The 12,270-nt window shown below is 42.9% G+C and overlaps 1 protein-coding gene across 1 annotated transcript; it reads left to right on the forward strand.

Annotated features, from left to right (window-relative positions):
• The first annotated feature begins 2,985 nt into the window (after nt 1-2,985).
• On the forward strand, nt 2,986-6,768 carry LOC6593872 (GATA zinc finger domain-containing protein 10). The gene is given in 1 exon segment (XM_002019133.2): nt 2,986-6,768. A coding segment is annotated over 1 exon segment (2,400 nt). The 5' UTR covers nt 2,986-3,895; the 3' UTR covers nt 6,296-6,768.
• The last annotated feature ends 5,502 nt before the right edge of the window (nt 6,769-12,270 follow it).

The raw sequence follows: 12,270 nt of genomic DNA on the forward strand, positions 1-12,270 counted from the left end.
CTTCTCCTCTGGTTGCTGCTGCTGCTGGTTGCCTTTTTTGCCATTGTCCATTGTTGCTGTTGCGTTTTTATTTCTTTTATTATGTACGAATGTTTGTTTGTGTAATGCTCTCCCGCCCATTGTTGGGTGTGTGTGTGTGTGCGTGTGAGTGGTTTTTTTGTGTATGAACAATTAAAACTCTTTACAATGACCTTGACTTTGTTTTTTGTATGGCTATATGGCTCTCTATGACTCTATGGCAATGGTTGTACTATGTGAATGTCTGTGAGTGTATTCGTGAGTGAGTGAGCTTCCTTTTCATTCACACGCGCCCAGCACGCTCAAACGTCAAACATAAAACACAAACAAATACTACTAAAGCCAGACCAACAACAAAAGCCGTCTGAGTGTCTACTCGTCTCTGAGTCTGAATCTGAATCTGAATCCCGAGTCTGAGTCTCGAGTCTGGGTCTGCTTCTGCGTCTGGTTCAGTTTTCGGTTCAGTTTTTTTGGTTTATTTTTTTCCCATTTTCAAATGAATGGCGAACGGAATGGCTTTCTGAAGAGAGAGCAACAGTCAGTACTCCCCTGCCTTTAAAATTCCATTATAATACGAAAAACACCAACAATAAAAACAGGAACAAGTACATTGATAATGAAACAAGAATTGTATTTTATTTTTTTCGTTGTTTGTGTGTGTGTTTGTATTTGGCATTATATTGTATGCACAATGCCATCAGGATCAGGCATCGACTTTGACTTTTTCCTTTTCTTTGGCCAAGTTTTTGTGGTTAAGATTTGCTATTGTTGTTGCTGTTGCCCAATTTTTGTTGTAGGTCAGTTTTTGGGGCAGGTTTTTGCATTGTTTGATGCTGCTGCTGCTGCTGCTTCTGGCTGTATTATTGTTCCTTGTTGTGTGTTTTTCGTTCATTGTCAAATGATTTGCAATTGGCCATAAATTCATTAAGCAGACGAGCCCCACATTCACATATTGACTTATTCTGCTGTTTGGTACATGTATGTAAATATGCTTATGTATATGTATATTTGAGTACACTGTTTTATGGGTTAGTAGCTCGCTTCAAGTGTTTGTGCGAGATGACGATGCGGGAAACGACGAGAAATCGATTCGTGAATAATTTTCTAAAGGCAAACTTGTGGGCGATGAGGCAAAAAGGGGCTCAATTTGTATAAGAAAGGAAAGTTTAACTTACAGATACTTAAATTTTAATTAAAGTAACCGAACGCCTTTATACCCTTCATTAATTGTTGTATTATTTTCAACTTGCATCAAAACATCATTTTAATTTTAAGAATATGTATTCAATTTTGATATAAATATACGATTTTTGTTATAGATTTAGATATAAATCATGTGGAATTTCTTGTCAAATTAGTATTTAAATTCTATTTCAATGTGACATACCTTAAGGTTGACTATTTTTTTCTGTTATCCCTCAAGTGAAATGAGCAATCAATCCGTTAGCCATATCGATGGCTGGGTGCTCTAGTTCTATTGTGATTCTCGAAACCTTTAAAAACCAGTGAGTAGTGCGGTATGGGATACTGTGAAAACATCAGAACTGGAATCCAATCACTTTGCGCTAATGAAAACTGAACAAAAACGAAAACCAAAAGTTACTCATGAGCCCCCAACCCCAACCAAGGGGTGGGAGGCGGATAACGGAAACAGCAGCAGCAACAGAAACAGAAACAGAAAGAAAGGTACTCTACTACCAGAATATGCATTAATCGACGACGTGGAGGAGGAAGGTTGAATGAAACACCTGTGGACGAGAAAGAGAGGAAGGGGTATGTGGCGGAGGGTGACGACGGGTTAAGACAATGGCAAGACCTTTTTTGCTCATGTGATAGATATGCGAGGATGCCAGACCGCATCAAAGACACACACACAAGCGGCACATGCCAGAGATACATAGATACATTTGTATCTAGTAGTTACTGCAATGCACTTGCAGCACAGCACTCGCTTAATACATTTCTTTTTTCCATCCATCCTGCCTGCCTATACATTTATTTAGCTGCTACCTTGACGAAAACCCATTAGGTTAATAAGAAGAACTACTGCAGAAGATCCTGGAAAAGAATGAAAAAAAATACATGTGTACATATCCATGTAAGTATACATATGTATGTATGTATGTACTATAAGTATTTGTATAGACAGGCAAAAAACCAAAAGCCCCAAAAAAAATATATACATATATGTATAAGATGAAAAAACTATGCGCGTGAGACGCGCTCTAACGGCAAACACGCCGCAAACACTGCGGCCCCGGGCTCCTCATTCTCTGTACCCGGGACAGGGACTTTTCTGTCGGCCATATTTAAAGCTAAAATTTATATGAGCGAACTTTGTTCAACGGGTGGGAGGGGGTAAAGGGGGGCTATAGCGAAATTCCTCTAGAGTTTGAAGCGAGCGTGAAGTGCGGCAACAGCGCTTGCCATAAACCCGCAGATACACAGCGGCAGACGACGACATTTTTATGGCAACACACGGCCTGAGCAGCCACAGCTGAAGGCGCAACACGGATCGATATAGAGCTGTAGAGAGTGAGATGGCATTATATATGGCTGAGCCACTCGCACGCCTCGTTGATTGGTTTGTCAGGCTGCGCAAAATCCAACCCAGGCATACAGCTGCAGCCCCGCACACATGCAAACACACACACACGGAACACAGGCAGCACGAGAGCCAAGAGCCCGAGAGCCGAGAGAGAGACGGAGAAGAAATGCGTTTATTTGATTTATTAGCAGTCGTGCCATACGAAACACTATGGTTGTCTCGCTCCGGCTGCCGTGGTGGCCGGCCTGTCTCCACTTAACTGGTTTGCACATGCCGACACACATGCACACAATACACAGATGCAGAGACCCGTTTTTAGCAGCCACCCTGTCTCGACGGCGGCAGCCGCTTGCTCGAGCCACCAGCGACATTCAGTCTCTCATTCAACTCTCGTATTCGCTGTCGTCAGCACACGCGCGCACGCAACTCACGGCAACGACACGACACGATACAGTACGTACGATACGATAGTACACGGCAGCTTTGAGCCCCGCTTCGTTTCGGTTTCTCGTTTTCGTTTCGGCTCGTTACCGCCTCCTCGTCGGGGCCCGGCCAGCAGTTGTTCGTGCCTCGTCATCTCAGCAACATTATTCAGGCCCAAAAAAATACAAAAAAAAACGTGTGGCCCGAAATCAACGTAGAACGCACCTCGAACAGGTTTCGACGCCGTCCACTTTTGACGGAGAAACAGAAAGGTGCTCAATTCCGCATAGTGTGGAGGTATTTTTTCCTGGACACCGCGAAAATAACAACAAAATTCGCCTTACGAAAGCTACAAAATTTTGAGGCGGCACACACAAACACACACACACATTCAGTTCCGTTCCGCGACGGTTTTTAACAAACGAATTTCAAGTGTATTTTATTCGAGCGAGAGATCGAAAACCAAATAGAAAAAATAAATAGAAATTTGTGACTGTGGAAACGAAAGAAAACAAAAAGAAACGCCATTCGAAACGCTCCAAAGGGAAAAACGAGAGCGAAAAGTGTCGGCTGCCAAAAATAAAGAAGAAAATATCTTAGAAATACAAAGATATATTCGCAAAAATTTGTTATGCAAGAAAAACACTTAAGAAAAAGATACTAAAAAATATATAGTAACACAAGTGCAACATGGTTTCCAAGAAAATGTTCAAAAAATCCTAAAAACAAAACGTACGAGTATTTGCTGGATATCTACTATATAGAAAGAAACAACCAAGTAACGGAGCATAGTAAAAGTATCTAGTATCTACAACTTCAACGCGGATGATTAGCAGCATCCCGACCTAGGACCAAAAGAGACTCTAAGCAAAGCGGATCGATCGAAATACATTCCCCTCTAACAACATGCTGACCATGGAATCGGATATGAAGGGCAGCCTGCTGCATGCCACAATGCCGCCGCATCACACCAGTGCCGCTCTGCACGGCCATGCCGCCTCGCCCTACTCGGCGCTGGCGCCTCTAATGAACCTCGGCCAGTCGCATCTCACCCACTCGCAGCTGAGTCACCATAACCACCATCACCACCACCACATGAGCGCCCATATTGCGGCCAGCCAGAGCCCCCTCAGCTCGCTGCAGACCAGCATGGCCAATACCCTCAACGGGACGCAGGTGGGGCAACAGCAACAACAACAACAGCAGCAGCAGAGCTCTCCGCTGCACAGCTCCAGCGAACTGAGTCCCACCCAGAGCAGCATTGGTAGCCATCACATGACCTCGCCCGTGAGCCACCAGCAGCAGCAGCAGCAGCATTCCCAGCAGCAGCAGCATCCCACGCACATGGCCGCCGGATCCGCTTTGAGCAGCATGACCGGTGGTGGCAGTAACAACAACAACAACAACAGCGCCACGGCCAACAAGAATCAGGCGCACGCGGATCGTGTGAAGCGGCCGATGAATGCCTTTATGGTGTGGTCACGTGGCCAGCGCCGGAAGATGGCCTCCGACAATCCAAAGATGCACAACTCGGAGATCTCGAAGCGGCTGGGAGCCCAATGGAAGGACCTCTCCGAGGCCGAGAAGCGGCCGTTCATCGACGAGGCGAAGCGCCTGCGAGCGGTGCACATGAAGGAACATCCGGACTATAAGTATCGTCCACGTCGCAAGACCAAAACTCTGACCAAGACCAAGGAGAAGTACCCAATGGGTGGCCTGATGCCCGGTCAGACGGTGGGGGGACCAGGGGGTGCCGGCGACCCAGTCACGCCCACCCGCGTCCAGAGTCAATCGCAGAACCAGTCGGTACCATCGGCGGCGGCCGCAGCAGCGGCGGCGGCGGCAACGGCCCAACAGGCCCGCCAGGACATGTACCAGATGAATGCCCCCAACGGGTATATGCCCAACGGTTACATGATGCATGCGGATCCCGCCGGAGCGGCTGCCTACCAGAACTCGTACATGGGCCAGCACTACGCCCAGCGGTACGACATGGGTCACATGTACAACAACGGGTATGCGATGTACGGCACGGTGTCGGGTGGCCAGACCTCGCCATACGGCGGCAGCCTCCAGCAGCCGGGCTCCCCATCCCCGTACGGATCGAGCAGTCTCCAACAGCAACCCGCCTCGCCACAGCCCTATGGCGGAGGAGGCGGCGGCGGCGGTCAAGTGTCCTGCCAGAGCCATAGTCCCAGCGATTCGAGCATCAAGTCGGAGCCGGTGTCCCCCAGTCCCAGTGCCATAGCGCTCAACAACAACAATAACAACAACAACAATCACATCATGAAGCGGGAGTACGTGTCCGCCACATCAGCAGCGGCAGCAGCAGCAGCAGCAGCGGCGGCCGGCGCCGGAGGGGAGCTGAATCATCTGATGAACATGTACCATCTGCCGGACGAGCAGCGTCATCTGCTGCACTACCAGACTGACTCGCCCGATCTGCAGCAGCAGCACGCGGCGATGCACCAGCACCAGGTGCATCAAGTGCACCAACAGGTCCAGCAACAACACCAGCAGCACCAGCAGCAGCAACAGCAACAACAGCAACAACACCTGCACCAGCAATCCCTGCGAGCGATGGCGCCGCTGGCACATATGTGAGAAATGGCCAGCGCCTATGGAGCAGCAGCCTCAACTGTGAGCGTTTCGCCGCCACCGCTGCCGCTGTCGAGTGTCTATATGCCGTCGGCGGCACAACAGCAGCAGCAGCAACAGCAGCAGCATCAACAGTTGCTGAACGGACGGCCCAGTCCCACTGCGTCCGGTTCTGGGTCGTCGGGTGGCCGCTCCTCGGCGCATTCCAGTGGCCATGCGGCCGCGCATTCACCCGCCTTGGCGGCCGCTGCCATTGCTGCCGCCGCCTATCAGCTATCCTCTGCCTCTGTCTCTGTCCCTGCCTCTGGTTCTGGCTCCGGCTCCTCCGTTTCCATTTCTGGATCCGGATCGGTGTCGGGTTCGGTATCATCCTCCTCCACCTCCTCGTCGGCAGCTGCCGCAGTGGCTGCTTCTGTGGCGGCAGCCGTTGCCGGTTCGTCTGCTTCCAATGTTTTCACGGCCGCCAGCATGCTGGACATGCACCAACAGCAGCAACATCTGGAGGAGCAGCAGCACCATCATCAGCATCTCCACTACCAGCAGCAGCAGCAGCAGCAACAGCAGCAGCAACAGCAGCAACATCAGCAGCAGCAGCAGCATTATCAGCAGCAGCAGCAGCATCAGCTCTACCATCACTATCATCATCCTGGGCATGAGGCGGCAGTTGTTGCCAGTGCCGCCGGGCTCTTGGATATCTCCACATTGTAAATTATTGAAAATATTAACTAAAACACACACACAAAAACACATTTTAGCTTTAGTTTTAAGGAGAAAATTCCAAGGAAATATATAAATAAATGATTAGAATTTAAAGAATAGTAATTAAAATGAAGCATACGCACTGTTGTATCCCCCTACAATAGGAAGATTCTACATTCCATGACACGGCATTCCATTTCCCTTCTGTTCTCGAATCGGGTTTTTCTTTCGCTTTCAAGACCGCCCGACGACAATTGTGTGATACAAATAAATTGTTGCAAATTACTCAAAAAAGACGCAGAGAAATCTTTCCACAAAAATTTTTGAGTTAAACCTTTTCTTTCTGTACAAAAAAAAACTTTCTTAGAAAACATTAAATGTGTGCGTTTTGCAGGAAAATCACAGAATGGAAGAAGACCCAGAAGAAGATTTAATAAAAACTAAAAATAAAGAAAAGAAAAACCTATACACAAACAAAAAAAGAGGAAAATGAAAATATTTCAAAGAAAATAATGTCAAAAAAACAAACACATTCTATTTTATAAATTCTCTTATGCATTAAGTAATTATAATTATTATCTATTATATAAACAATTTAATTATTAATTATGCTTACAAGAAAAATACAAGACACGAGACAAACATAATTATAATTGTAATAAAACCAACAACAAAATTATTATTATTATTAAAAAAACCTAAAGAAAATTTAGTAAAAGAAAAGCAAGAAACGTGCAACAACGTGCAGCTAGGCAACAACAAGACCCAGAGACAACAAATTAAGCAACAAACAAACATTGCCAAGCACCTGGAAATAATAACAAAAACAAAACAAAAAACCCAACAAAAAATTCACAAAAAAACAAATAAAAGAAAAATCTTTACAAAAAAAATTAAAACCCATTTATTTATTACTTTTGTTTACTTATGATTTCGGTCTTTGGCCTAAACGCCGTCGGGAAACACTAAAACTTCGAACACATATATTGCACTCAAAATGTCGATATGCAGGTTGAAATGCTACGGTTTGGGTTTCGGTTTCGGTTTTGGATGGTTTTTATAATCCAGTTTTGAGCTTTTATGAGGGGGGTTGCGTCAGATGCGGAATTCTCTAGACAATGGTCGTTTGTCGAGTAGTAAAATTCACGCTTTGTCAGAAAGACAAAATAAATATAAAGTTTAATGAAAGCCATTTAGCACAAGCCTTGACAAATTAGACCGAAATACCTGAAATAATATACTCCTGAGAAAAAACCTATATATACATAAATATATCCCTCTCTATGGGTGGTAGTCCGACTCCCAGCAATCATCCACAATGTATATGATATCGTTCGTGTCATCTGCAGGTATCTAATCTTCTCGTAACTACGCCTGACATTTCAATATTTATTCTAAAGTGCATTTTGTCAATGATTAGCTGTGGGGATTTTTTTCGTGACCGGAAGCGGTAGCTTTGTACCGCACCGCCCGATACTAATTCCCATAATCACGGCACCGCACTGCACTCTCTCTCGGGGCAAGGTTAGAGCACAATTGCACAGGGATATACAACTATATGGAGATTGTCCAATCACTCGACCCTCAGCCTATAGCCATCCATAATATCCACTTAATATGGCTAATTTATGCTGGCCTGGCCCAAACACACAACACACATCTGGGCCTCGTAAAAAATTATGATATGTATTATTAATGAAAATTACAAATTCAGAGCAAAGCAAAGCAGAGCGGGCTCAGGCACGGGCACGGGCAAAAAACAAACAACATTTTGGCTACAACACAATTTATTTATTATGTGCAAATATTATACACAGTTTACTACAGTTTTTCTTTTTTATGTTTTTTTATCGGTGTCATTCGACCGATGCGGCTGTTGCTGTTTCTGTTGCAGATTATTATAATTTCAGTAAATAATTTAGCTCAAAACGAAAGCTGGTGCGGAATTCCAATTAAAATATTTTCCCATTTTTTCCACCTCCTTCTCCCTGCATTTGAGATCTTTTTGTTTCGTTCATTTTCTCTCCTTTATTTTGGGGCTTTACAATCAATTAGTGGATACCATTTTTAATTATAAAATTTACCATCTAAATTATTTTTTGCTTGGACTCTGTTTAAACCTTTTGCCCCCGCCAATGATTAAAATCTTTCATCGAATTTTTGTTTTCTTTAAAGAAGGGTATTCTGATTTTAAAATGATGTTTGTATAGCAATTTTTATAGATCTATATTTCCATTTGTTGACATGTGTGGCTCTGTATCTTTCTGCTTCACTCTGAACTATTCAGATTTCACGATTTATTCCTGTAGTTTACATGGGAGTGATATTAAAGGAAACTGACAACAAAATTTCAAAATCGCATCACTATATGATTTAGTTTATTTTAGTTTCCATCCGGTACATTTTATACTTATTTTTTTAGGACTATCTGAACTAAAAATAATATTCATTCAGTTACAAAGTTAAAAATATACGGATTCCAAAAATTATACAATACCAGAGATACCAAGTCCAAAAAGCTTTTCTATGAAGGCCCGTAGACAGAGGGCTGGCGCGGGCTCTTACTGTATCATCTAGCTCCCATGAATTCAATCTGGTAGAGTATCTAACGATTGGGTTTCCGAACATACCCTTTATTTCTTATATTTTTTGTGTGCTGTTAAATTCGCCTCTCATTTGTCTATGCACAAAATATTTTTGGGTACATAAAATTTAGTCAAAACGAGACTCGATTTGCATTTGTTGCAGATACTTTCATGTATTTTTGGTGACTGCTTATCATTGATTTTGAGGCCTGCCTAAGGCAGTGTTGAAATGCGAGATTGTCAAGATACATGCATAAAAAACCAGAAATTTATTAATCCTACGAGCATTGAGTGTAATTTTGAACCGCACTGTGGCACTGTGTAGCTGGAGATACACATCTACATTAACTCCAAGACTCCGTTTCACATGCAAATTGTCAGAAAAAAGAGTGACGGTGACAGATATTTGATTTGGATTTATGTATAGATATATTTCGTTCTGCTGACATACAGCTGTGTTTGCTTAGCTTCTAATTAGCTTAAAAAATTGTTTTGGCTGCTGTTTCTGTTTTAATTTCCATTTTTCTAACTACTCTGGCAATTTGTTGCAATCAGCGTGAAAAGTAAACCAAATCCCAAATGACAACATCGTTTCGTATCGTTGGCCATTAAAATTAAGAGCTAATCACGCGTTTAACAAGATGTTGTATTTGTGTTTTTTTTTTTTTTTGGAGGGGCCTGCAGCTGAGTCAGCGGTTCGATGGTATCGTGAGAGTTTTTCTGTGTGGCTTTGTGTTGGGGTTTTTTTTTTTTTTTGACTAAGTTCATTAATTAACCATAATAGTTTTATTTTATATTCGGTTGATACTATAATTTTATGCAATGTTTTGATTAATTTTAAGGCTTGAAGCTCGAGACAAATTTTGGGATTTTCAGTATTTTGGCAACTTTTCTACTAAAAAAAATGTGAAACACACACGAAACACTCTCGCCTTCGATCAATTGTTGGCTGCAAAGATACATAGATAGAAATATTAAGCCCAACAACTAATTAAACTTTGAACAATGCATTGCAATGGCCAAAAAGTTAGCAAACAAATGCCATTACTGTTGGACTTTCTGTCTGTCGAGTGTCTGTCTGTATATTTCGAGTGTGTCTGTGTACTCCGGCCCTATTTTGACACATTTCCGTGTTGTGTGGTGTGGTGTGGAATGTAGGTTAACCAAGTGAGACATGCAACACGAAATCGAGTTGATTCATAAGCCTAAAACTGTAACCAATCTTGAGACGATGGAGGGAGCTGCTCACTCGTACATTTCCTAGATGCGAGTACATCAACAAATCGGATTAGTTGACAAAAATCCAATTAGTTGTGGGGCCCCACAGCAGTAACCATTTGACTGGTATGTCTTTTTTTTTGGTTCCAAAATTTGATGGATGTGTGTGGCATGCGTAAGAATTTGATCGATAGCCACGACGATGAATTACGAGGCAGAGAGAGCAGTACAGATATAGGTACAGGTAAATGGTACATTTAAGGGCACAGCGGACATGGTTGACAGTCACAAAGACACACACACACACACGGGGCACATGCAAATTGTCAGACTGCCTGGCGGCAGACCCGATCCGATCCGACCTCCGGGGCTAAGCCTGACAGTAGGAGGATGGCAGTGCACCTGCACCGGAAAAGTGGGAAAACCCCGAAAGAAAACAACCTTCGCTTTGGATAAGGTGACATGGATCGGATCGGTTCGGCTTGCTTCGGATCGGATCGGCATACCTGCAGGCTGTATGGATAATGAACCTCTAAAATCCACGCCTCGCAAATCCTCGAACGGATGCAGCTATCGCCCGTTTTTGGGCAATAAAGGGCTAAACAAACATTCCTCTCGCTCTCTGCTCGTAAGGCAAAAACAATATGACCCGAAAGATAACAATGCATATTATCATAATCACCAATAAAATTCCTAGTCGCAAATTCTAATCCATGGCAAAGATCTCTCAGGCCTCAGACCTCAGAGCTCAGTCTCTCAGTCCCCTGAGTCCAGCTAAAGTTCAAGTTTATCTTCGTAATACTTCCTCCCTAGAGGAGGCCCCTGACAATTCTTGGTATTCCTCACCCGCATTTTCGCTTAGTGTAATTCAATCACAGACCGAATGCGTTCTTGGAGGGGGAACGGGAACGAAGACCGCCTGCATAAAATGCGCAATCGCATGGAGCCATTGGCTAATCGCTGTCTAATTATAATTTTGCATTTTTATCGCTCTAAGGGATGGCTTGGGGGAAAACGGAATTGTGCGAGGGGCGAGGGCAGGCAAGGCCGTTGCTGCTACGGCTGCGGTTTGCTTTGCAATTAGGCGATTTGTCACGCCCTGATTTGTCATTGATATCCCACAGTCATAGGCATAGACTCTCTGTTGCTCACTCGCACTTGGTCTCTCGGTATCTCGGTCTCTCCGTATCGGTATCGGTATCGGTCTCTGTCTCAGAGAGTATTATGCAGATGGAACTGAAATCCCATGTAACTACTATATGTATGATATGCGGGCGGCACACAGGGGCAGGGACAGGGTGCAGATAACAAGGAATGAATTTGATATGGTATGACTTACAAGTAGGAAGTATCGCATTCGTTCGAAGCTCTGCTTTCACTTGAATATTTTGAGAATTTCCAATGATTTATACATAAATATCAAATGAATGAGATATAAAATGTTAGAAGAGATATATTGAGAAAGAATAATAGAGAATATATTTGTGATTTGTAAACAGAAGATTTACAATTAAATTCATATTTTTGATAGTTCAAGTATATGGTACATATAGATCCCATTGGTTTTCGATATAAAATAAATTATACAAATTTAATTGAAATATAAAATATATTTCTTTCAAATATAAAATATATTTAGATCAAATATTTACACATTAATCTCAAAATGTAAGTGAAAAAACTTTGATTTTAATATTTACACTCTCGGGGAAATGTAAGTGAAAATGTTTGGGCCTCAGGGCTGTGAAAGAATTTGCCTACTTTAGTTTATTTTAATTATCTCTCTTCCACTTTTCAGCAAAAATTTTCCAAAATCCTTTTTTCAGAAATTAAAATTCTTGAACGGGTATCCGTTTCTTCCATGCGGTGATGTGCTACAAAGAGATTTACATATTTTATGTCTTCTAAACCAGCATTAAAGAACTTAAAAATTCTACAAAATAAAAATAAGTAATGTATTTTATTTGTAGTAGTACAAAAAGTCTGCAATATCATAATTCATTATGAAAATTCCTGGCATTGTATTGCACATTTTCCTTAGAGGATAGTATTTATGATAAATTTAATATATTTATATGAAAAGCATGAATCAGTGATTACTTAGCCAGGCACAGGCGCAGGTAGGAACAACAACAACAACCTGAAGCACTTGTGTCACTTAATTAAGTTGACGTTTTATTG

The sequence above is a fragment of the Drosophila persimilis genome, unplaced genomic scaffold, assembly GCF_003286085.1.
Source record: "Drosophila persimilis strain 14011-0111.01,24,50 unplaced genomic scaffold, DperRS2 tig00000124-arrow-pilon, whole genome shotgun sequence".
In the NCBI taxonomy this organism is placed as follows: Eukaryota; Metazoa; Arthropoda; class Insecta; order Diptera; family Drosophilidae; genus Drosophila; species Drosophila persimilis.